General features: G+C 46.8%; 1 protein-coding gene and 2 long non-coding RNA genes across 3 annotated transcripts in view; 2 read left to right on the top strand and 1 right to left on the bottom strand.

Moving 5' to 3' along the window:
* Positions 1-10,405: 10,405 nt before the first annotated feature.
* LOC112820655 (uncharacterized) lies at positions 10,406-16,705 on the bottom strand. Its single transcript, XR_003207220.2, has 3 exons — positions 16,614-16,705; positions 12,945-13,011; positions 10,406-12,351 (listed from the first exon to the last, which is right to left on the bottom strand). It is a non-coding gene; the product is annotated as an uncharacterized lncRNA (long non-coding RNA).
* A 77-nt stretch (positions 16,706-16,782) lies between these two features.
* TMSB10 (thymosin beta 10) lies at positions 16,783-17,860 on the top strand. The gene is made up of 3 exons (XM_025868303.2): positions 16,783-16,930; positions 17,207-17,321; positions 17,573-17,860. Exons 2-3 carry the CDS (start codon positions 17,222-17,224, stop codon positions 17,605-17,607), a joined length of 135 nt encoding a protein of 44 aa, XP_025724088.1. The 5' UTR covers positions 16,783-16,930; positions 17,207-17,221; the 3' UTR covers positions 17,608-17,860.
* Positions 17,861-18,352: 492 nt separating this feature from the next.
* The window catches only part of LOC141373593 (uncharacterized), a 25,978-nt gene continuing 19,860 nt past the window's right edge, over positions 18,353-24,470 (top strand). Inside the window, exons 1-3 of the long non-coding RNA XR_012379764.1 lie at positions 18,353-18,491; positions 18,788-18,910; positions 19,466-19,663. This is a non-coding gene — a long non-coding RNA (uncharacterized lncRNA). The remainder of the gene's footprint in view (positions 18,492-18,787; positions 18,911-19,465; positions 19,664-24,470) is intronic.

Here is a 24,470-nt window from a genome sequence, read left to right as displayed (position 1 = left end):
CATCTGGCCCCTGAGACCCCACCAGCCTTTGGAATGCCGCCCTGGCGTCTGGCAACTGATACTTTTATGACGGAGTCGGGAGGCATCTCCATCCCTGCTTCTTTCATTCCTTGCCAGAGGCCTGTTGTTTTTCAGGATGGTAACTTCTTTTTGCCCCATAAATGGCAATCCATATGGGGCCGAGCCTCACAGACCAATGTCAGCAGCCTTAGGGAGGGAGAATCTCTGCCCAGATCCCCTCCCACCAGCAGGCCACCAGCCACCCTGGCCAGAGGGTCTGCGATCTGCTTCCCTTCTTCCTAAGGTCCCCGTGGCACCTCCTCATGGGCCCAGAATTCCAGCCCAAGAGGAGGCTTTCTCCAAGTCTGCATGCACACACTTACCCCAAGGAGATCTGGGTCTACAGAGAAAAATATATTTTATAGTCTCCCAGAAATGAGGCATCACTAAAATTATTTTTTCCAGTTGGTCCCTGTATACAGACACGTACAACTTTTTAAAATACATTTTGGCTAAAATCAACAACACAAAAACAACAGGTGTTGGCAAGGATGCAGAGAAAGGGGAACCCTCATGCGCTGTTGGTGGGAATGAGAGCTGGTGTAGCCACCCTGGAAAACAGTATGGAGTTTCCTCAAGAAGTTAAAAACAGAACTACCCTACTATCCTGCAATTGCACTACTAGGTACTTACCCAAAGGATACAAAAATACTAATTCAAAGGAATACACGCACCCTGATGTTTATAGCAGCATTATCAACAACAACCAAATTATGGAAACAGCAGAAATGTCCATCGATCGATGAATAGATAAAGAAGATATACTGCACACACACACACACACACACTAGAATATTACTTAGCCATAAAAAAAGAATGAAATCTTTCCATTTGCAACGGCATGGATGGAGCTAGAGAGTATAACACAAAGCAAAATAAGCCAGTCAGAGAAAGACAAACACCATATTGATTTCACTCATATGTGGAGTTTAAGAAACAAAACAAAGGAGCAAAGGGGGAAAAAAGAGAGAGAGGCAAACCAAGAAACAGACTCTTAACTACAGAGAACAAACTGACGGTTACCAGAGGGGAGGCAGGTGGGGGGAGGGATGAAACAGGTGATGGGGTGGAGGAGCGCACTCGTGATGAGCCCCGGGTGATGGATGGAAGTGCTGAATCGCTCTATTGTCTACCTGAAACTAATATTACACTGTATGTTAACTGAATTTAAATAAAAACTTAAAAAAAAAAGAAAAAGTACACTGTGGGCTTCATCCTTGATATTTTTCCATAAAAGAACTGCCATGGGTATGCCAGGCACCCCTGCGCCCGTCTGTCATGGGCCCGCTTGCCCTGGGCCCTTGCTGGGGAAGCAGAGCTCAGCCTCAGGAGGTGAGATCCTTGCTGAGCTCCTCCATGCACTAGGAGCTGGACTCCAACTTGCACACTCTAACTTCAGAATCCACACTTTCACCCACCCTCTACCTCCTCCTCCCATCACCAGCTAACATGTTCTTTCAGAAGATTTGTTGACTTATATTTTCTATTAAGGAGATTTTTTTTTAAAGATTTTATTTATTTATTTGAGAGAGAGAGAATGAGAGATAGAGAGCACGAGAGGGAAGAGGGTCAGAGGGAGAAGCAGACTCCCCGCTGAGCAGGGAGCCCGATGTGGGACTCGATCCCGGGACTCCAGGATCATGACCTGAGCCGAAGGCAGTCGCTTAACCAACTGAGCCACCCAGGTGCCCTATTAAGGAGATTTTTTTAAACATACACAAAAGAAGGGAGGACAATGAACCTGCCCGCAGGTATCACCCACTTTTGAAAGACATAGTAACATTTCCAGAACCAGCATTCCATGCAAGAGTTTGGGGCTGACAGTCCCAGGTCAATGTGAACAACTCTTCCAGAACTTGATCAGAAGAACCTGGTAAGAATGATCCGGGTGGTGCCCAGGAGAGAGCAGGCCAGACCCACGGAGGAAGCAGACAGGAGATAAGAGGGAAACTCACAGGGCGAGTGAGGAGAACCAGGGGGCAGTGCAGGAGAAACTCAGAGTTTCTGGGGGGTTGCTGGCAGCAGTGGATTTCCAGCCTTCAGGTATTCTTACCCTAAACCCCCTGTGATGGACACGGAGAGGCCCTGCCACGCCCTCCTTCCAGGGAGGGCTTACTGCCCCAGCTGGCTAGGGGCACCGTCAGCACACAGCTGCCAGGCCCTCCGTATTGTCTCAGCTGCGGAGAGCCAGCTCACCCTTCCCAAGGCCATCTCAGCACACCTTGGGACAACTCTAGTGCCAGAGGCGCCCAGGGTGTCGGGGTTAGTGAGGCTGTCCAAGCTTGACTTCATCCTCGGCCCCATCTCACTCCCTTCCTCCCCTTCCATAGGTGTTAATCCTAAGGCACTCCTTAATAAATATCCTGCACACGAAACCAGCTCAGAGTCTGCTTCCCTGGAAACCCAAGCCGAAACACCCCCTTTCCCCAGCGCCTGGGTGGCTCAGTCAGTTGAGCGACGGACTCTTAATTCGGCTCAGGTCATGGTCTCAGGGTTGTGGGACCGAACCCTGTGTCAGGCTCCGCACTCAGCGCAGAGTCTGCTTGGGATTCTCTCTCCCTCTCCCTCTTCCCCACCTCCCACTCGTGGGCTTGCTATCTGTCTCTCTCTCTCTCTAAAATAAATCAATAAATTAAATTAAATTAAAAAAGGAAGTCCCAGTGACTTGCGATCTAAAGAGCACAGCTCACACCACCGCCCCAGGGTCACCATACTGGGGCTGTAAAGCCTACCATGCCCCATTCACAAAAAAAACATACAGATGCTGGGATAGAAGAAAGGCAAAGCAAATGGGAGAGACTTTTACGTTGTATATGTCCAGGGAACATACAACCCATATGGGGGGGGAGGGGGGAGGGGCAGGGAATGCAGCTTTGTTTATTTCTCTGGGGGTACTTGGAAGCCCACTCCAGCACATTAAAGGTAACGCATTACCTTCCTGCTCAAAGTCTCCTAGGGCTTCATTCAGGCCCTCTGGGAGAAAGTCTTTGGGGTCCATTCTCTTTCCCTCTTCCCCAAGGAGGTCCCAGATCCAGAAGCTAATCTGCCCCCATTCATGAAGTACCTGCTGCTGGGATAACTCAGGGTCTGTTTTTTTTGGCTGACCTTCCTGGCTTTGCAGATTAACTGAATCTAACTTCCACTTTCCTTAAATCTCTGGCTTGGGCAGCCTTCCCTGGGGCCCTCTTCACAGGGCCAGCTTACCCCTACTGTCACTTAACCGACTGAGCCAGCCAGGTGTCCCGAAGATTTTATTTATTTATTTGAGAGAAAGCGCGCACGCGTGCGTGTGCATGTGTGAGTAGGGTGAGGGGCAGAAGGTGAAGGAGAGAGAGAATCTCAAGCAAACTCCCGCTGAGTGTGAGCCTGAAGTAGGGCTCCTTCTCATGACCCTGAGATCATGACCTGAACGGAAATCAAGAGTCAAAGGCTTAACCAACTAAGCCACCCAGGCGCCCCTGTAAGGACTTTTTTGATGTGTCATTTTGGCTAGGCTACAGTCCCCAGTTATTTATTATACTACATAAATATATAGTATGTACTATACTATATATACATATGTCAGGTAGTATGATAAATGTTATGAAAAAATAATCAAACTGGGTGAGGCTCTGGATGCATAGGGAGGGACATTCAGCACAGAGCCGAGCACACAGTGTTAGTTATTTCTATTAATGTCACTATGTCACCCAAGCCAGCTGGAGACCCCTCTCTGTCACCACTACATCACATCCACCAACTGCTTATTTTCTACGGTGATTAACTTTCAAATTTCTCAGCTTTTTATCCCCATTGCCACTCTGTGAGCCCGACCCTCATTATCTCTTGTGTAGATCATAGTGCCAATCTCCTAATCAATCTGCTTGCATCCATGAAATCCATCAACAATGCAGTAAGAGCAAACACCAGCATAGTCTTCACCATGCGCCAGGTGCTGTTCTAAGCACTTTGCAACCCTGGGATGTGTATCCTGTTGCTGTCACTACTGTTGTACAGATGAGGACCCTGAGGCATGGAGGGGCCAAGGCATGACACCCTCTACCATCCCTCTTTGCTTTCTTCCCTGCTCCTCCCTGCCTTGCTTCTGCTGAGATTTTCACCATCATAACCTCTGATCCCATCCCTGCCACTTAGGCCCAGGAGACCTTGAGCGAGTTCCTTTACTTCCGTTTTAGTTGCCTTGGGCGGCCAGAATAAAGCACCGCTGACTGGGAGGCTTAAACCACAGCCATTTATTTTTCACAATTCTAGAGACTGGAAAATCCAAGATCAAGATGCCAACGGTGTCAGCTTTGGGTGAGGGTCCTCTTCCTGGCTTGCAGACCAGCCTTGTAGCACCTTCTCACTGTGCGCTCACGAGACCTTTCCTCCAGGCACTTGTGGAGAGAAAGGGAGACATCCCTCCTGCCTCTTCCTCATTTTATAAAAGCACTAATCCCATCATGAGAGTTGCCCCTCTTGACTTCATCTAAACCTAATCACCTCCCAAAGGCCCCAGCTCCTAACACCATTACACTGGGAGTTAGGGCTCCCACAGATGTATTTTTCAGGGACGCATTCAGTCCTTAACAAGTTCCCTGGGCCTTTGGTTCCTCAGCAGTGAAATGAAGGTGACAGCACTTGCTCCGGGGTAAGCATAAGGACTCAACCACCCAGTAGCAGTTGTGGTTGAGATTACTATTGTTGAGATAACACAAGTAAAACACATAGCACTGAGCCTACCACAGAGTGAAGATCCCGTGAATGTCTGCTATTATTCTTAGTGGCATTACACATTGCGAAACATTCAGCTCAAACGCCCACGGCCATGTGGATCAGCCTATGCCACCAACAAATGTGGTGTAGACTCATCCTGTGATGCCCATCATACATCATCCCATCTCCTTATTTATGTGTCCATTTCCCATTACACACCATGAGCAGCTCAAGGTCAGAGGCAAGATGGCCTGGAATCCTCTGCACCTGGCCTAGTGCTCAGCACCTGACAGGCACCCAGGAGATGCTTGTTGAATAAATACATGAGCACATGAAAGAATGAAACATGTCAAATGAAAGTCGGACTCCCAGCTGAGAGCTCCCTGATTTATACAACTGGTCACAATATGTATTGGTACCTGCAAGAAGTCATGTGTTTGCATCAGTTCACGGGGGCTGGAAGTCCGAGTTCCTGTTCGGGGCCAAGGGCAGCACCTGTGCTCACATGTGAGTTCAATGTTGATGAGTGTTATGGGCTGAATTGTGTCCCCTCAAATTTCATATGTCCTAACCCCCCATACCTCAGAATATAATCGTATTTGGAGATAAGGCCTTTAAAGAGCTGATTACGTTAAATAAGGCTGTTGAGGTGAGGTCTAATGCGATCTGACTGGAGTCTGTAAGAAGAGGAAATATGGGGACAGAGACATCAGGGATGAGCATGCACAGAAGGACAGCCATGTAAGGACACAGTGATGAGGCAGCCATCGACCAGCCAAGGAGAGAGAAGAAACCAAACCTGCCCACGTCTTGATTTTGGACTTTTCAGCCTCCAGACTGTGAGAACATAAATCTTTGTTGTTTAGGCAACAAAAAAGTTTGTTGTTTTGTTGTTAGTCTGTGGTATGTGGCATTTTGTTATGGCAGCCCACGCAAACCAATACTGTGGGAAATCCCAGCCCTGTCCCCTCCCACTTCCGGCCCTGGAAACCTCCCCTGGCTTCCTGGCAAACAATTCCCAGGCAATTCCAGATATCATCTGATCTTAATTTCAGAACTCTGGCATTTTCTTCCATCCATTATCACCGTGTCCTTTAACATTTCCAGAAACCTCTTTCAAAGCATAAACATTCAGCTCAGGAGCATATTGGGGAGCATGGAATGATAACAATAGAATAATACTGAGACTAGCTTCGAAAGTACTAGAGAGAAGTAATTAGCATGGTTCAGGGAAATTATAAAAAGAAACCAAAGTAGTTGAACCACTCCCCTTCACATGATACATCTCACCTACAAAATGCTTTCAGATACTTGATCTCACAGATCCTTGTGACAGCTCAGTTACAATCTCCCTTTCTTAGAGGAGGAAATCGGAGTTCAGAGAAACAATGTAACGGTCCGCCGGCCCAGGGCTGCTAGGTAATGGTGCCAGTGCTTAGACCCAGGTCTCCTGACCCCCATGTGCTATCTGAGGTGCTTCATAAATACGTCTATACTTTCATTACAACAGAGGGGGCCTGCCTGAAAGCACACATCTACCACAGTCCTTTCTGGAGGTGCAGTGATAGTAAGTAAATCCTTTCTTCCTACTTGCCCGTATAAATTATTACTCCTTCCCCAGTGAGCTTGTAATTGTCTTTTTATCAGGCTTGATTGGGGGAAGCTTAGTAATCTGGCTCCAAGCCAAAGAGCAACACATTGCATAAAGGAGACAGAATTCTGAAATGAGCAAATTAACTGAGAAGAAAATGGCACTTTTGCATATTCTTTAAAAAAGGAGGATAAAAAATGTAGTACGTGGAAGGGGCCGATTTTCCAGAACCTATGCAAATTAAAAAGAAGTCAGAAATATGTGAAAATTGGTCAAAAACTATAAAGAAACAGAATTTATCCTACACAGACACTTACACCGATTTTGTTTGCTTTCGTTCATTTGCAGCATTGCTTGTAGGTGTCCCTTCCAAAGACCCAGGCAAGAGGGGCTGGCCCGTTAGACCACCACGCACACACGGGCACCATGCAGATCTGGACACAGGCTTCCTTCCTCCATATCCTGGAAGCAAAGGCTGACTGCACCTCAGTGCCAGACAGACAGGTGTGGAGACCTAGCCTCCAGCCAGCACCAAAGATGAAATACTCCCCTGAGATTAGGGATGAGTGGAGTGACAAGAGCCCTTACCTAAGCACTTGGGTCCCTCAAACGTTTTCTCTCACAGATTCTTCGGAAACCGCAATTCCCAGTATTACCAAACGCCCATTTTCTGGCTCCTTTTCCTGTTCCAGTCTATGGCTCCAAAAATTAGCACAGAAATTCTTATAGCTACAGGAACTACTCACAAATTAGCACAGTATTCCCAGCAGGTGCACATGTGACAGCTGAGCGATATTTTGCAATAGTACATAGTTCAGGTTATTCTTCTATTTGTACATATGTAGGTCTGCATATAACACATACGAAGCAATATACAGATTATATTGGCCACAAGAGAGACTGTGAATGCTAGAATTGCAGGCAGTTTAAATTTTATAAAAATTATTCATTGCATTTAACTACTACATATACAAAAATTTTAATCAAATATTTTATTTTTAAATGAGGCTGGCTTGCAATTTTGAAATTCATTAATAATTATTTGTATTTTGCTGTAGAATACTAGATAATATTTTAGGGGAAAAATCTTGTTTAAAATATATATGAAATTTAACATTTTTAAATTTAACTCACAGCTTTTATGAAAACACAGTCAATCTTCATTATTCGTGGATTCCCTATTTGAGAATTCACTTACCTCCTAAAATTTATTTGTAACCCCGAAATCAATATCCACAGCAATTTTGTGGTCATTTGAGGACAGGCACAGAGTGCCAAAAAATCTAGGTCCCCCAATGCACATGTTTCTAGCTGAGGCCAAACAAGGCAATGTTCTGCCTTCTTATTTTAGTTTTCATAATGTAAACAACACTCCTTTTCGCAGTCTGTTTAGTATCTTACTTTTCTCATTTTTGTTGGTGGTTTCACTGTTCAAAATGGCGCCATGCGTAGTGCCAAAGGGCTGTCTAGTACTCTCAAGCACAAGGAGGCTGTGATGCACCTCACAGAGAAAATACATTGTCAGATAAGCTTTGTTCGAGTATTTTAAAGTGCCATTGGCTGGAAGTTTAATGTTAATGAACAACAATATATACTAAATAAGGTGTCTTTCAACAGAAACACATAAAACAAGGTTATGTATTGATCAGCTGACAAAATGCTGTGACCAAAAGCTCACAGGAACCTAACTGTATGTGTCCTAGGAGCAATGATTTAGTATTCACTAATTCAGCATCAGCAGTGACTTGATAGAACTACGACCATAAATAATGAGAATTGACTGTATATATATATATATATATTCAAGTTTTGTACACTTTGAATGCAATTACATCTTATTTTTTAATTGTTCAGATCATACTCTCTGTAGAACACAAGTTATGTGAAAATCTTTTCTTTTTCAAGATTTTGTTTATTTATTTGACAGAGAGAGACACAGCGAGAGAGGGAACACAAGCAGGGGGAGTGGGAGAGGGAGAAGCAGGCTTCCCGCTGAGCAGGGAGCCCGATGTGGGACTCGATCCCAGGACCCCGGGATCATGACCTGAGCTAAAAGCAGACGCTTAACAACTGACCCACCCAGGCGTCCCTGTGTGAAAATCTTGATAACACAGTTAGTAATTATGCTTAAGGGAAAGCAAGAAAAAAAACTGTGGGGACACCTAGGTGGCTCAGTTGGTTGAGCATCCCACTCTTGGTTTCAGTTCAGGTCATGATCTCAGGGTACTGGGATCGAGCCCAGCATCAGGCTCTGTGCTCAATGGAGAGTCTGCTTGTGGATTCCCTCTCTTCCTCTCCCTTTGTCCTTCTTCTGCTCATGCACACAAGGGCTCTCTCTCTCTCTCAAATAAATAAATAAATCTTAAAAAAAAAAAAAGGTTGCAATGCACAAACCAGCCTTATATTTACAACTAATGTGAAGAAGGAAATGAAAGCCAAGGGCTGGCCATGTTTGGATGTGCATCACTGTGGAGACACAAAAATTCAGAGAGACCAAAAGTAACCATAAGAAAATTCAGAGAGGGGCGCCTGGGTGGCTCAGTCGTTAAGCGTCTGCCTTCGGCTCGGGTCATGATCCCAGGGTCCTGGGATCGAGCCCCGCATCGGGCTCCCTGCTTGGCGGGAAGCCTGCTTCTCCCTCTCCCACTCCCCCTGCTTGTGTTCCCGCTCTCGCTGTGTCTGTCTCTGTCAAATAAATAAATAAATAAAATCTTTAAAAAAAAAAACAAAGAAAATTCAGAGAAATTGGGCGCCTGGCTGGCTCAGTTGGTTAAGCGACTGCCTTCAGCTCAGGTCATGATCCTGGAGTCCCAGGATCGAGTCCCACATCGGGCTCCCTGCTCAGCAGGGAGTCTGCTTCTCCCTCTGACCCTCTTCCCTCTCGTGCTTTCTATCTCTCATTCTCTCTCTCTCTCAAATAAATAAATAAAATCTTAAAAAAAAAAGAAAGAAAATTCAGAGAAATCATGGGAAAGCATCAAACAGGAGTTGGAATCATTCTTATCTAGATCTTTTTCAGACCCCAGAGGACATCTGGATGAAACATAAAATTTCAGAAACATCTGTCTTTTGAAGGCAAAAGGAGAATTTAGAAGTTGAAGGGATGATTTCAAAATAAAGGATGCTAAGCCACTGATTGAAAGGATCCCACTACAACAGGGTTTGAACTGCTGTTCACAACCAGTTAGTGGATGATAAAATCACGGTTGGCAGGTCACAATCATATTTTTAATTAAGTAATAAAATGAAAAGGAGTAGTTCAACACCACGGGCCATTAGGGAAATGCAAATTAAAACCTCGATGAGGGGCACCTCGTCGACTCAGTCAGGAGAGCATGCAACTCGATCTGGGGGTCTTAAGTTCGAGCCCCACTTTGGGTGGAGAGATTACTTAAATAAAACTTAAAAAAATGTTTTTTAATAGTGGTAATACCAAGTACTGGTGAGAATGCTAAGAATTTCTTATACATTGCTGGTGGGAATGTAAAATGGTACAGCCACTCTGAAAATTGTTTGGTAATTTCTTACAAAACTAAAATATACTTACCATATGACCCAGCAACCACTCCCCTGGACATTATCCCAGAGAAATGAAACCTTATGTCCGCACACACCAGAAAAATGTACATAAATGTCCATGGCAGTGTTATTTTTAATAGCTGAGAACTGCAAACAATCAAAAGGACCTTCAACAGGTACATCCATGCCATGGAATACCACTCAGAAATAAAAAGGACCAAACTACTGATACACTCCACAACTTGAATAGATCTCAAGGGCTTTCTGCTGAGCGAGAAAAGCCAATCTCAAAAGACAAAATTTTAGGGCTCCTGGGTGGCTCAGTTGTTGGGCGTCTGCCTTCAGCTCAGGTCATGGTCCCAGAGTCCTTGGATCAAGTCCCACATCAGGCTCCCTGATCGGAGGGGAGCCTGCTTCTCCCTCTCCCACTCCCCCTGCTTGTGTTCCTGCTCTTGCTCTCTCTGTGTCAAATAAATAAATAATCTAAAAAAAAAAAAAAAAGAAAATTTTAGAGACGGAAAACAGATTGTGGTTGCCAGGTGTTATGAGTCGGGGTCGAATGGAGGTAGGTGACACTCTAAAGCGGTAGCACGAAGGATTCCCTTTGTGGTGATGGAATAGGTCTGCATCTGGATTGTGGTGGTTGTACAACTCGGAACATGTGATAAAATTGCAGAGAAATACACACACATACACATAATAAATGGGTGAAATCTGGAAAATTCTGTAGATTGCACCAATGTCAGGTGCCTGGTTTTGATATTGCACTATAGTTATATAAGATGTTACTATTGAGTACCCAGGGAACCTCAGTGTACCATCTTTGCAACTTTCTGTGAGTCTATGCTCATTTCAAAATGAAGAGGTTTTACAAATGAAAATGAATAGAACAAAGAAGCTTAGAGTACAACACTCATAGTGAAAGTGAATATTGTTCTAGGAAACTTTTGTTTCATTTGGGCTTGCTCTTGTGAGTCACAGTGTGAAATGTACTTAATGCACTTCTTGGGGAGGGAGGCAATCAACAAGTTCAAAAACAGTTTGAAAAACCATTGCTTTACAGCAAGCTTGAAAGACTCAAAGAGCTAGAGGGGCCAGGTAGACCACGTGAAGAAGTAAAACGGGCCCGGCTCATTAAGATGTCATGGTTCATCTTTCCCATATACCTAGTTCTTACTATGGCAGGCTTCACAATGATGTAAGTATTCTTTACTTCCACAGATAAATAGGCTCTTTCTTCATTGCTTTAACTACATGGTACTCTTGATCTAGCTGTTCTCCCCACTTTTGATAGTGAATTAGTTTATCTATTGCTGAGTAACAAACTACTCCAAATCTTAGCAAGATAACACAGTGACCACTTATTATCTCACAGTTTCTGGAAATAGCTTGGCTCAGCAGTTCTGGCTCAGGGTCTCCCAGGCGGTTACGGTCCAATTGTCACCCAGCGCTGCAGCCATCTGAAGACTCACTTGGGGCCAGAGGACCCACTTCCCAACTCCCTTGTTGATAGCCTCCACTCCTCACTGGCTGCTGGCCACAGCCTTGAGCTCCTCACTACATGGTCTTCTCCATAGAGCTGCTCACAATATGGCAGTCGGCTTGCCCCAGAAGGAGAGATACAAGAGAAAGAAAGATAAAGCCAGGCACCTAAATGGAAATTAGAGTCTTTTATAACTTAACTTCAGAAATGACATACTATCTCCCCTGCCATAAAACATTGGTCACACAGACCTTATCTTTGTACAACAGAGGAGGGGACTTCACAAAGGCGGGAACAAGAGCGGGGGATCACTGAGGACCACCTTAAAAGTTGACTTCCACAGAGAGAGGTCTAGGCACAAGAAATATTTCTCTACTATAAGGAAAACACCAGTACAGATATGAGAAATGACAACTGCCCCTGGTCTCCATGCTGGGAAGACATTAGGGAGTGGTAGAGAATCCAGTCAAGTGAAGAGGACATGGCCAATTTCAGGGGTGAAGCTGCTAATCGAATGCTGCCATGAGAAAACAGAGCTCTTAATGTGGAAATCGTTCCATGTTAAAATTTAATTAAAAATTTAAACCCAGATTCAGATTTCAACAATGCCACTTACCTGCAGTGTGACCTTAACCAAGTCTCAGATCCTATGCTGTAAAGCAGAAATGATCAAAATTGTGCCATTTCACGCTGCTTCCGGGAGGATTAAGTGGGATAATACCTGTAGAAGTCCTTTGCGCAGGGCCTGGAGCACAAGAGCCGCTCCATAATGTTGGTTGCCACGATTATTGCTGTTCTAGCGCCAGAGATGAAAACGGAGCAATAATATTCCCACTCTGTGGCTATAGGCCACTTGGGCGAGCTAAGCAGCTGCCAACGTTTAAATAAGGGGTTTTCCTCCACACATCTACAGAGCAGAACGATCATCAGGGAGACTGAACCTCAAAGGCCTGCTTCCCCTTCTTCACAATTTTATCTTGGAGAAGTCCTCAAATTCCATGACCTACAAAGAGAACTAGAGTTCTGATGGCGTGGAGAATACAGAGGTCACAGCCTGATCTCTTTGCTCCCTATTCCTCCTTGTGTGAGAGTCACACAGCCATCCTCAGGCTGACAAAACTGGTACCCAAGAGGAGGCTGAGATAACAGCAAAAAAAAGGACAAAAAAGGTCATCTGGGGAGAAACAGATTTGCTCACCTGTGAGCCTACTCCAGTGCAAGTTCTGAACTATCTCTGTAACAGTCCACATACCTGGCTAGCCACCTCTCACTGAATGCCTCCAAGGACAGAGAACTCATCACCTCTTCCAGAATAGCTTATTTCATTTTGATTAAGAATTTTATGTATTGGGGCACCTCAGCACCTCAGTGGCACTGTTGGTTAAGCATCTGACTCTTGGTTTCAGCTCAGCTTGTGATCCCAGGGTCATGAGATGGAGGCCCATGTCGGGCTCACACTCAGCTCGCAATCTGCTTGGGATTTTCTCTCTCCCTCTAGGTCTGTCCCTTCCCTGCCCTCTTTCTCTCCCAAATAAATAAATATTTAAAACAAAAGAATTTTTTGTATTGTTCAAAGAATATTGATCGAGCACTTACGGTGTCATGCATTGCATTTGGTGCTGGGAATGCAGTGGTAAACCAGACAGATGAGCTCTTCCATTTCCTAGTGTGGGGTGAGAGACAATAAACAAATAAAGGAATATATAACACATTTGGTAGAGATGAATTCTATGAAGAAAGATGAAACAAGGTAAAAGTTGAGAGAATAACAGGGGAATTACTCTAGATGGGTGGTCAATGAAGGTTCTCTGAGGAGAAGGCACTTAAGCAACTTTCTAAATGAAATAAGAAGGTGCACAATGTGAATATCTAGACTAAGAAAAATATCTCACATGAGCATTTCAGCAAGGGCAAAAACTGAAGCAGAGTGAATGTCTTCCTTACAATCAAGGGAAACTAGGACTGAAAACTCTTTCCTCTTACTCACACAGCCACAAAATTCACCTCCTCTTAAGAGGTAATCATGTTCATCACATCTGTCTGTACCTGTAGGGTTTCTGGTCAGATCAAGAAGGCCCCACATCTGCCCCTATCAGGTCTAGTCTCATCATATTTTCTCCATATCTCCACAGGATCCAGCTTGCCCTAGCGTTTACAGAGTTACATCCTTCCTAATATAATTAGCATTCTGTCTACATACCCATTCAAATCCCCAATTTAAAAAAAAAAAAATGTCAAATTGAACAGGCCTTGAGGAATGTTGCCCCACAGCAAATCTCCAAAGGCTCCCCCCACACCAACGCCCTCCCCCACCTCCCTACCCTGCAGTTGACAGTCATCAAGAGCCCATTAGCTTCCTCTTATTAGCTCGACATTTTCCAAAGCATCCTTCTCAACAAAGAAAATGGAAATGTAATTGGAGTTGAGTGGTTCAGCTCTCTCAACACCATCTGTTAACAGTATACAATCTGTTCCAAGCAGCAGGCTGAAATGTTGTCAGACATAAATGACACCCAAGTCATAAGTAAATGCAAGGTATGAGCCTGAGCTTGTTGATTGACTCAGAGTAATTCATTTACCACACTAGACTTGTAACTCAAGAGTCTCACCATCTTTATGTCTTCCACATCCAGAGGACACTGCCAGATACTTCATGGATATTTGATAAATGTTTATTGAATAAGTATATGTGTGAGTATCGCAGAAGATATTTAGGAAAAATCCCCAAATGGGACCTGAGACCCTGACACCAGTAAGGTATGACTTTTCCATCTCATGGTGCTGCTGCATAACAAAACATCCCCAAACTTAGTGATTTAAAACAACTACAAATTTATTTTGCTCACCAACCTGTAATTTGGCCAGGGACAACTTGTGTTTGCTCCTCCCAGCACTAGCTGGGACAGTTCGAGGCTCACCTGTTCGCCTGCTTACTGGTTGATGCTACTAGCTGCTGGCTCAGACCTCAGCTGAGACTGTAGCTGGAATGCCTACAAGTAGCCTTTCCTTGTAGGTGCTTGGTTTTCTCAGAGTGCAAAGGCATCCTGAGAGAGTCAGGCAGAGCCCTGGGGCCTTTTATGTCCTAACCTCATAAACTGAAAAGCATCACTTCTGCCATATTTCATTCACTAGAAGAAAGTCATACAGGACAATCTATATTCAAGAAAGGCATTTGATACGTGTATTATAGCTGTCTCTAGAAGAAATAGGTTCCTCTGTTTCCAAAATAAAAGTTGGAATTGGAGTTCACCAGGGGTCCAAATTGGAACAAATGCTCAGGCCAAAGGTGGGGCCCTGTAAGGTAATACCTAAATAATGCTTGGCATTGCATCTGAAAAGGAATCAAGTGGCAGTGAGACCTTCCAAAGAGTCGATGTCTCAGGAGGTCTGGAAATTTCAAGCTCAAATTTGGCAGATCCTTCAATAGTGTATCGCAGAGAATGCTCCAAGTCCATCCAAGCCTGCTTTCTTTTTCTCCTGGGTGCACAGCTTGACTACGCTCCCAGCCTCCCTCACAGTTAGATAAGACCATGAGACTAAGTCCTGGACAAAGAGATGAGAGCAGAAGTAACGGAGACTACTTTTAAGACTGGTCCATAAAAACTCTGATGCAGTCCTGTATTTTTTCCTCTTTTCCTATCCCCTGGCTGGATGGAGTAAACTTCCAGGACCCAGAGGAGGACAAGAGGGAAGCTGGGGTACCTGAGTCACTACATGGAGGTAAGCTGCCCGACCAGAAACACCAGCATATAGTGTTGCTGCATGAACGGGAAATAAATTCTTATTGCTTTAAGCCACCTTGGAGGCTCTTTGCTATAGCTGTTTGCCTACCCTGCCTGTGAAGTTGGATTTTTAGTCACGAAATATTCATTCCCCTCACTCCCCCACCATGGGTGGAATATATTTCTCCACTCCATTAACAGTGGGTTTGGCCAATGGGATGTTCATAGACATGAGCTGACATAATATGCTTTTACACACACTTCATCACTTCTACACTCTTCTGTGCTACACCCTCTTCCTGTTCTGCCATCACCTTGGGAAGAACAAGCATCAGCTAGATACTGGTCCAGAGGATGAGATCCAGCTGGCAGCTTGGAACCAAGCCCAGCCTAGCCCAACCCAGCAGCAGCTGACTGACCAGCAGATGAACGAGCAAAAATAAATGATTATTATTTTAAGCCACTGAGTTTTGGAGTAGTTTGTTACACAGCATATTGTGGAGATAGTTGACCGATACACTAATGAAGTTTGAGTATGGCAGTCTCGTGGGGCTGCCATATTGGTGCCTTTTCTATTACCTCACTTAAGCTTTATACTAAAGCTATTTTAAAGATGAAGAAACCGAGGTGCAGGAAAAGACTTGCCCAAGGCCACACAAGGATTTTGGTATATCACATTCATAAGCCTAAATACTCTTCCTTCTGTTCCAAACACACTGAGGGAATGTGAGAAAAGCAGATAAAATCAGGGCGGCAGGGACAAGATTTAGGATGCTTCCACCAAATCCCACTTTAACAGAGCTTCCTAATAATACCCCTTGACGCTTAAAAAAGCGAAGTTCGGGACAAATAAAACAAAGACCAGCCTCACCCCCCTAGGGTTGTTAATTTACAGAACTTACTATCTAAACATCTTTAGATAATACAATTGAAAATACAACTTTTCTAAGAAAGATTTGAACAATCGCATTACACCACTCCTATAATGGGTTAATAAGGAAAATAACCTTTGCAAGGATATTTTCAAGGTTAACTTCAAGGAGGAAAACCACACCCTTGGACACAGTGTTCCTAGAGCCCCGGTGAGAGAAGGACTACAGAGAGCCCTCTCCGACTGTTTACCGCCCTTCAGACAATGCTTGTAACCAGCCTTCAAGATGAAACGCCCCGCTCAGCAAGGCAGACGACGAGAGGGCAACCAGCCCCAATCTGAGCAAAGAGCAGTGAAACCTGTTTCCCCTGCCCCTTCATCACTAGGAACCCTCGGCTAGGATTCTTTTAGTGCGAGACGACGCAAGGGCTCAGCCTCCCCGAGGAGAGGAAAAGGGGAGTTGGGAGGTTGGGGGGGGGGTCTCTTGCGAGCAGGGATTACTGAAGAGCACGCGTGCAAGGCCGCACATCCATCCACACCTACGACTGCATACTACACATACACACCACACACCCCTCCCCCGCCGGCCCCCACGCCCATTCTGGAGCGGAGCAGCAGATTCCCGGCGAGGGGAGCCCAGCCCCAAACTGAAAGCGAGGGCCCGGCGCCCACCAGGCAGTGCCCACAGCCTCCACCGCAAAGGCACGGCGAACTGGGGGCGCCGGGAGCTGGGTCCCCCGCCCCCCGGGGACAGGAAGGGCCGCGCCCTGCCCGCGAGGCGGCCCAACCGAGGGCGCGGCAGGGAAGCAAGGGGCCCGCACCGCCCCCGCCCCCGCCCATCGCCTTCCAGCACCGCCCCCGCTGCGGCGGGCGAGGGGCGGGGCGGGGCGCGGCGTATATAAGACGAGGGGCGGGCGCCGTTCTTTTGTCTCTTGCTGCAGCGACGCGAGTGGGAGCACCAGGCGCCTGGCTCGGAGCGGAACTCCACGGTGAGCGCTGCCTAAGGCGGGGGCCCCATCCGGGTGGGGTCGGAGCTGGTGTACCTGGCCGGCGCGCGGCAGCTGCAACAGGCGCCCTTGCCCGACGGGACGCCCGGCCGATGGACCACGCCCTGGGGCTAGGAGGGGGGTGCGGGACGCGCCCAGATCCTCGGCCTGCGGGGACCGGGAACGCCCCGGCCGAGTGCCACGTCGAGAGGCGTCGGCGGAGAGGCGGAGGGGACGCTGGCCCCGGCCGCAGGCCAACCGCCTTGCTTTGCCCACTAGGATCGCTTTAAGAAAATGGCAGACAAGCCGGACATGGGGGAAATCGCCAGCTTCGATAAGGCCAAGCTGAAGAAAACGGAGACGCAGGAGAAGAACACCCTGCCGACCAAAGAGAGTGAGTGCACCCCCGCCTCCGGGTCCGCGTGCCCCCAGCCCAGCCCCCCCCCCGCCCTTTCCGAGAACCCAGCCCCACCCCCACCTGACCACGGCGCCGGGTCCCTGTGGCCCCGGCCCCCTTTTTGTTCCAGGAAGCGCATGTCTTCGCAGCCCCAGGCCTCTTTCTTAAGACCCATACCTCGCGGGTTCCTCGGCCGGGGGGTTGCAAGGTGTCCTTATCCCCCAGTGCCGCCTTCCTTCTCTCTACAGCCATTGAGCAGGAGAAGCGGAGTGAAATTTCCTAAGAACCTGGAGGATTCCCCACCCCCGTCATCTTCGAGACACCCCAGTCGTGATGTGGAGGAAGAAGAGCCACCTGCAAGATGGACACGAGCGACAAGCTGCACTGTGAACCCGGGCACTCCGTGCCGACGCCACCGGCCTGCGGGTCTCTGAGGGGACCCCCCCCCAATCGGACTGCCAAATTCTCCGGTTTGCCCTGGGATATTATAGCAAATTATTTGTATGTTTAATGAAAATAAAACACACCTCGTGGCATGGCTGGCGTGGTCTGAGTCTTAGTTGGGAACGCGTGGGCAGTGTCGCTGCAGCAAAACCCCACGCGCCGGAGTCGAGTTGCTGCCGCAGAACAGCGGGAGGGGGTCGCGCGGAACGGCCGGTTTGGAGGGACCATTTTTAATGTTGATTTTATCTGCTTCTCCATGAGATTTTGTGGGCTATTATTAGCTGCTTAGCTCTTGCTTTTCATGCACTTCATGTAAAATGTAACCTCACTTTGTCATTCCTGGAAGCTCCTTGGGAAAAATGCTTTTCCAAGGGAGCAGGATTTGTTTTTCGTAAGCTTTTACCGTCCCACTGTTTTTCTGGCCTCATAGTTCTGATTCACACCCGGAAAGAACAGTGATTTAAAGTCTGAGAAGAAAGGGGTAAGAGACTAAATCCGGAATGTCGGAAATTGGGTGAGGTCACAAAAGTCTCCCGGAGGCTTTCTTGGAACTTAAAGGAAAACAAAGGCGGGATCCAGGGGAAACCACAGCAGGAACATCAGCGCTGGAGGGGACAGCCTAGCTTTTTGTCTTCCAACCCTAGTGCAGAACCTTCCACAAAAGCTAGCCGTTAGAGGGAGTGCTGGGCTGAGCAGCCTCTGGCGCTGGGAGCAGCAGGAAGGGTGGGTGTGTGGAGGGAGGGCTCGGCTGGCAGCCAGCCCCCGCAGGGTCACACCCTCTAGACCCCTGAGGAGAGGGGGACCAACCCGGAGGGGAGTAGTGGCTGGGAGGTGGGGGGGCTGCAGGGCATTTTGGAACAAAAGAAACTGGCTTACGATTCCAGGGGTGAAGTTTTCTTCTAAAAAGGGAGGTGAGGACACATTGCTTAGCGCTTTGTCCCACATTTTTGTCTGCCCGTAAGAGGCTGGACACTGGGTGAGGGCAAGTAATTTGAATGAGGTGTGATTCCTGTCCACAGGAACTTAAAATCCTGGTGGGTGAGACAGGCCGCCACAGCAGACCAGAGCAGGGACACCTAGGCTGAGGGAGCCACTGCCCATTTTGCACAAAGGAGTGACTTGACAGACCTGGGCTATGGAGGGTAAGTGTACCTGGGGTGGGGCTGGGGTTGTCAGGGTGGGGGGTTAAGGAAGAGAAACATTAGCCTCCCTACCTGGGGTGGGGGAGGGAAGGACACTAACCTTTACTGAGTGTCTGCTGCGAGCCACACGTTGTGTTAGGATTTTTAGTTCTCAGAAACTATTTAAGCAATATAATTACCCATTTTACAGATGGGGAAAGCTAAGGTCAAAGAGACTAGGGATTTGCTAAAGTCACACAGCCAGTGAGTACTGGAGCCAGAATTTGGGACGAGGGGTGTGCTTTTGGGGACTCCATAACCCAAGGTTTGGAACATCTGCTGTGTCAAACATTTCGTGAGATTTCATGAGTCTTTACCACTTGAGCATAATTGACCCTGTTGGGGTCTCTTGTTGGGAGGTTAAAGAAGAGGGAACAGAAGAAATCTCTGCTGCCTCCCAACAGGAACACACTGGGTCTACTGGTGAGAAGGGCTCTGGAGGAAAAGACTGGGGAGGGAAGGGGAGAAGTGTGCTGGGACGGGAGGGAGCGGAAGCACCACTGCAGTTTTCAATAGGGCAGTCAAGGGAGGCCTCTGGGTAAGACAAGAGGTTCCAGGAGGGGGAACGCAAATGCACCGGCCTTAAGGTAAGAGTGTGCTGGACCATCTGAGGAAGAACAAGCAGCTGGAGTGGAGTGAGCACGCAGCAAGGAGATGGGTGAGGAGGCAGGAGATGGAGGAGGCTGATCGGAAGGACTTGGCAACTGTTACAAGGTTGGTTGCTGAAGGGTGCCTCCTTCCCCACCCCCACCCCACCCCAAGCACCCTCCACCTTGGGAGCTCCGTGGGTGCCCCTCATGGGCACGATGAATCCTGACTAGGCAGCCACACCTAAGGCCTCTTTGGCCCCAACCTCTTCTGGGGCCCTATCTGGGATGCAAATCGCATGCTGCCTTCTTCCTGTGGGTCCCACAGACTCCCTGACCCCAGCGGGCTCACCCTGGAGAGCAGTTCCAGAACCCCGTCTCCTAGGGCGCCCTTACTCTCAGAAGATTCCCATGACTCTCTCACCCCCTCCCCAAGAAGTCCTTCCTATTCTGAGGTTATGCAGTGCTCATGACAGCCTTGCTCTTCCTACGAATTTAAGACACAAATCAAGAGGAGCCTTAGGGCACTTTTGCTTTTCCACTCTAAGATGATGAGCTGATTGGATGGGGCCAGGGCAAGGTGGGGAAAGGAAATGCAGTTGGGAGAGGGAGGTCACTTACCGTTTCAGAAGTCTTACACCGCATCAGTTTATAAGGTAAGGCTGCCTTCCCCCACCCATCTGGGCTCCCCAGCTGCACACTGGCACACACATCTAGACATCCTGAGGCCTGAATGTTACGACCAGAAAGGCCGAGTATTGGCAGAGAGGCCCACCTTTCCTAGTTCCCTCCTTTCTCCCAGTGATCGATCCCCTGGGATCATGGGGAAATCACAGTGGGGACAGCCCCAGAACCTGGAGTTGGAATACCAGAGAGCACTGAGGCACCCCAGGCCCTCTTATGCTCTCTTTTCTATCCCTTGCCACAGGGGAGTACCGACACCCTTGGGAGAATTATAGTGAATTGCTGGTTTATACCCTCTCCCTCCTTTCTGAGAATTCAGGGACCAATTACTAGTCCAATCACAAATGAGGCTTGCTCTGAAGCTAAAATGAAAAGATTTTTTTTTTAAAGATTATTTATTTGACAGAGAGAGCACGCGCGCACAAGTAGGCAGAGCGGCAGGCAGAGGGAGAGGGAGAAGCAGACTCCCTGCCGAGCAGGGAGCCCGACGTGGGGCTCGCTGTGGGGCTCAATCCCAGGACCCAGGGATCATGACCTGAGCCGAAGGCAGACACTTAACTGACTGAGCCACCCAGGCGCCCCAATTTTTTTAATCCTATGAAGAGCTAAGGATTCCCAGATTTTAAGGCCATATACTATTAATTCAGAGAAGAGAGCTGAGAATTGTATAAGCCCCCTCGAATATTTTCCCCACTTTGAGTGACCCTCTGTCTCTTCTAATTAGTCAAACGTTAGCCATCCTACAAGGCCCTACCGATCACCGCTTTCTCTGATTAGCCCTCGTGGATTTCCATCCGAAGACTTTCTCTTTCTCTTCTCAGCTCCTATCTGCACCTCTCTGCCAGCACCTGGACACGTACATCACTTCTTGGCTAGACTGAATAGAGAATGATTCTTATTAATTGAAGCCAGCACATAATACACAGTAGCCAGCACATAATGCATACTCAGTAAATACTTATTGAGTTATAGCTGAAATATCACCAGGCCTCACCTACTCCATCTTGTCTACACTAAAGCCACGCCGCTACCAGGCCCCACCACCGTCTTAATGTTGGTTCTATTGGGCATTACAGAGCCCATGCATGATGGGTATGTGCAAGTTACCGTGGTGCAAGAAAGCCAAACATCTTCATTTTCCTACCAGAGCCTGGTTCAGGATACATTCCTATTACAAGGAGGGGAAATACAGGTGATTCACAATCGAGGCTACTGATGGAAAGCTGTATATTATCCAGACAGCAACGGTGGGTCTCAATCAGTTAAAAGATTTTAGATATTGGACTGCTGTTGTCTGTGAAATACAGAGGCTGTGTTCGTGTTCAGTTTAATTCAGCATGCCTTTCTGAGCATCCAGCAAGTGTCTATCACTGTACTAGGCCTGTGGAAGTGCCACAAGATGGGAGCCAACAAAGAATGAAGTAAATGCTAGAGAGGTGTACGAAGGAGCGGGAACTCTGGATAGGAGGCTGCTTCATGGGGGAAAAAAAGCATTTGAAGACCTTGAGGAGGGAGAGGGAATGGTTCAGTGAAAACAGAAGCCTCACAATTAGCCTAGAAAGGTACATTGAGTTTTTTATCCTGTAGACAGTTAAGAGCCACTGCAGATTTCGGAGGCTGGGACAAAGTGATCTGAGATGTATTTGATAGCATGTGAAGGATGTTGGGACCGACACGGACAATTATCTATCCAACCACCATCACCACCACCACCACGACCCATTCCTCATCCCCTCCTACCCTGCCTTCTTCATGGCACATGGCAGCCCAATTTTATTTAGATATGAAGCAGGTGACGAGCTTCAAGGGGCCAGCCCCAGGAGCAAAGTTTGATGAGTATAAACACAAGACACCCAGGGGCCGAGCATTATAGAAATTTCTGAGGGTGTTTGGTTGCAGTTTGGCTATCATGATTAGGGAACACTATTGACAGTTCATAAACGGGTCAGGAATAGTAGACATCCAGGAAGGCATGGGACAATTCCACACATCAAAGATTTGTGCTGTGCCCTGCATGACTTTTTTTTTTTAAGATTTTATTTATTTATTTGACAGAGTGGCAGAGGCTGATTGAGCCGCCCAGGCCCCTCAATATTTTTAATCCTGATTAAAGCAGACTCCCCACTGAGCAGGGAGCCCAATGCAGGACTCAATCCCAAGACCCTGGGATCATGACCTGAGCTGAAGGCAGACGCTTAATTGACTGAGACACCCAGGCACCCACTTCATGACTTTCTTTAAAGACTCTTTATTATTGTATAACATGCATATAGAAAAATGCACAGGTCACAAGTATACAGCTCGAAAAAATAAAATTTAAAAATGAGTGTGCAGCTTGATGAATCTTCACAAACTGAACACACCCTGGTGCCTAGGATAGTCATCTACCTATCCGAACTTCTAACAGCATGTCTACATTTTGCTTACTTTTGAACTTTATCTAATTGGACTTGTAAATGAATAACTACACATTTGTATCGATGAAATATCTCCTTATAATTATGTAAATCTAGCAAAGACAAATTCTGCACAAATTTAGTATACATTGCATTTTCCAAGAATGCAACTAGCCTGTAAATGTAAATTGAGGGATGCCCTTTTTGTTTTTTTAACTCAGAGCTTTCCCAAGAGTTCATGGCACTGATAGTGATATTTTTCTTGGCTTTTGAATTGTTGATACAACGCGATTGTATCAGTGCACGTTTGAAGCTGCTAGATTCACGGTAAGGCTGTGTGTGTATGTGCAGACAAAGTACAGATTGCATCTTTAGCTGTAGAATATTACTATGCCATATTGTATTAGTAGCTTTTGATAGGTCATACTGCAGTAACAAACTCCAAAAATTTCAATGGCTTACAACAACAAATTGTATTCTTATCCACATATACATCAGTTGAAACTCTGCGCCTGTTGCACCATCTTTATTCTGGGAGCCAAGCCAAAGGAGTAGCCCCTGCCTGGGAGATCTTGTCACGGCAGAAGGAAAGAAGAGGGACTCCTAGGTGGCTCAGTCATTAAACGTCTGCCTTCGGCTCAGGTCACGATTCCAGGTTCCTGGGATCAAGCCCCGCATCAGGCTCCCAGCTCAGCTGGGAGCCTGCTTGTCCCGCTCCTCCCTACTTGTGCTCTCTCTCACTATCTCTGTCACTATCCCTGAAAAAAAAAAAGAGGAATGGAGAGCCATGCAATGGCTTTTCAAGCTCTTCTCAGCTGTGGCACTTTCATTCACGTTCCATTGACCAAAGCAAATCATAAAGCAAGCCTGCCTGGCATCAGTTGGGTGAGGCACAGCAAGTCACATGCTATCAGTTGGTATGTATAATTCTGTTACAGGGACGGCAGGAAATACCTGGGAGTCATGATAATACAATTTACCATATATATTGAAATGCATATATATAATTTTTTATAAATTCTATTCCTTTATTCCACCTCTATATTCCAATAGGGCTTGTATTGATTTGTTTTTAAAGTATGTGTGAGGGTAGATTATATTATCTTTGATTTCCATTTCAGGAAGGAGGAGTGTTATAAAATATTTGATGCAAAAGGGGATGCTTGTTCTAAACAGTTGGAAATTAGCGGTCTCGCCCAATCGTGGTAATTTTATTATTACCCTCGCAGTGATTGACTTAAGAATAGACATGGGTTGAAAAAAAAAAAAGACTAGATATGGGTTGCAATTCTGGTCAAGGACCCCTGAGGAAGCCTCGGGGACTTCTGAGAAGACTGAATTGCTCCTTAAGAAGGACATAAAAAACATTGCCCGCCATGGTGTGAGGATGTGCTACCTTCTCAAACCATGACAGTTCTCTTGAAGCCGTCAAGGGAAGTGCAACACGTTGACAGTGGCAAAGTGGAAAAATAAAAAGAATCTGTGTACATAATGAGCTCTTGAGATGCCAAGGTTTCTTGAAAGTGCCTTATCTTCAAATATTTTGTTATGTGAAATAATACATGTTTCTTATACTTAAGAAATCTGTAGTTAGGTTTCCTTACTTGCAGTCAAAAGTCTTCTACAATGATCCTCTGCAATGGGAAGTCTGGGTGCAGAGATGCTGGTTATGAGGATATTGTAACTGTCCAGGCAAGAAGTAATGAGGGGCGCCTGGGTGGCTCAGTTGGTTAAGCGACTTCCTTCGGCTCAGGTCATGATCCCGGAGTCCCGGGATCGAGTCCCGCATCGGGCTCCCTGCTCGGCAGAGAGTCTGCTTCTCCCTTTGACCCTCCCCCCTCTCATGCTCTCTCT

The sequence above is a fragment of the Callorhinus ursinus genome, unplaced genomic scaffold (genome assembly GCF_003265705.2).
Source record: "Callorhinus ursinus isolate GAN/ISIS: 27379988/994484 unplaced genomic scaffold, GSC_fseal_2.0 scaffold10, whole genome shotgun sequence".
Taxonomy (NCBI): Eukaryota; Metazoa; Chordata; class Mammalia; order Carnivora; family Otariidae; genus Callorhinus; species Callorhinus ursinus.
This window is presented reverse-complemented; position numbering and strand designations above follow the sequence as displayed.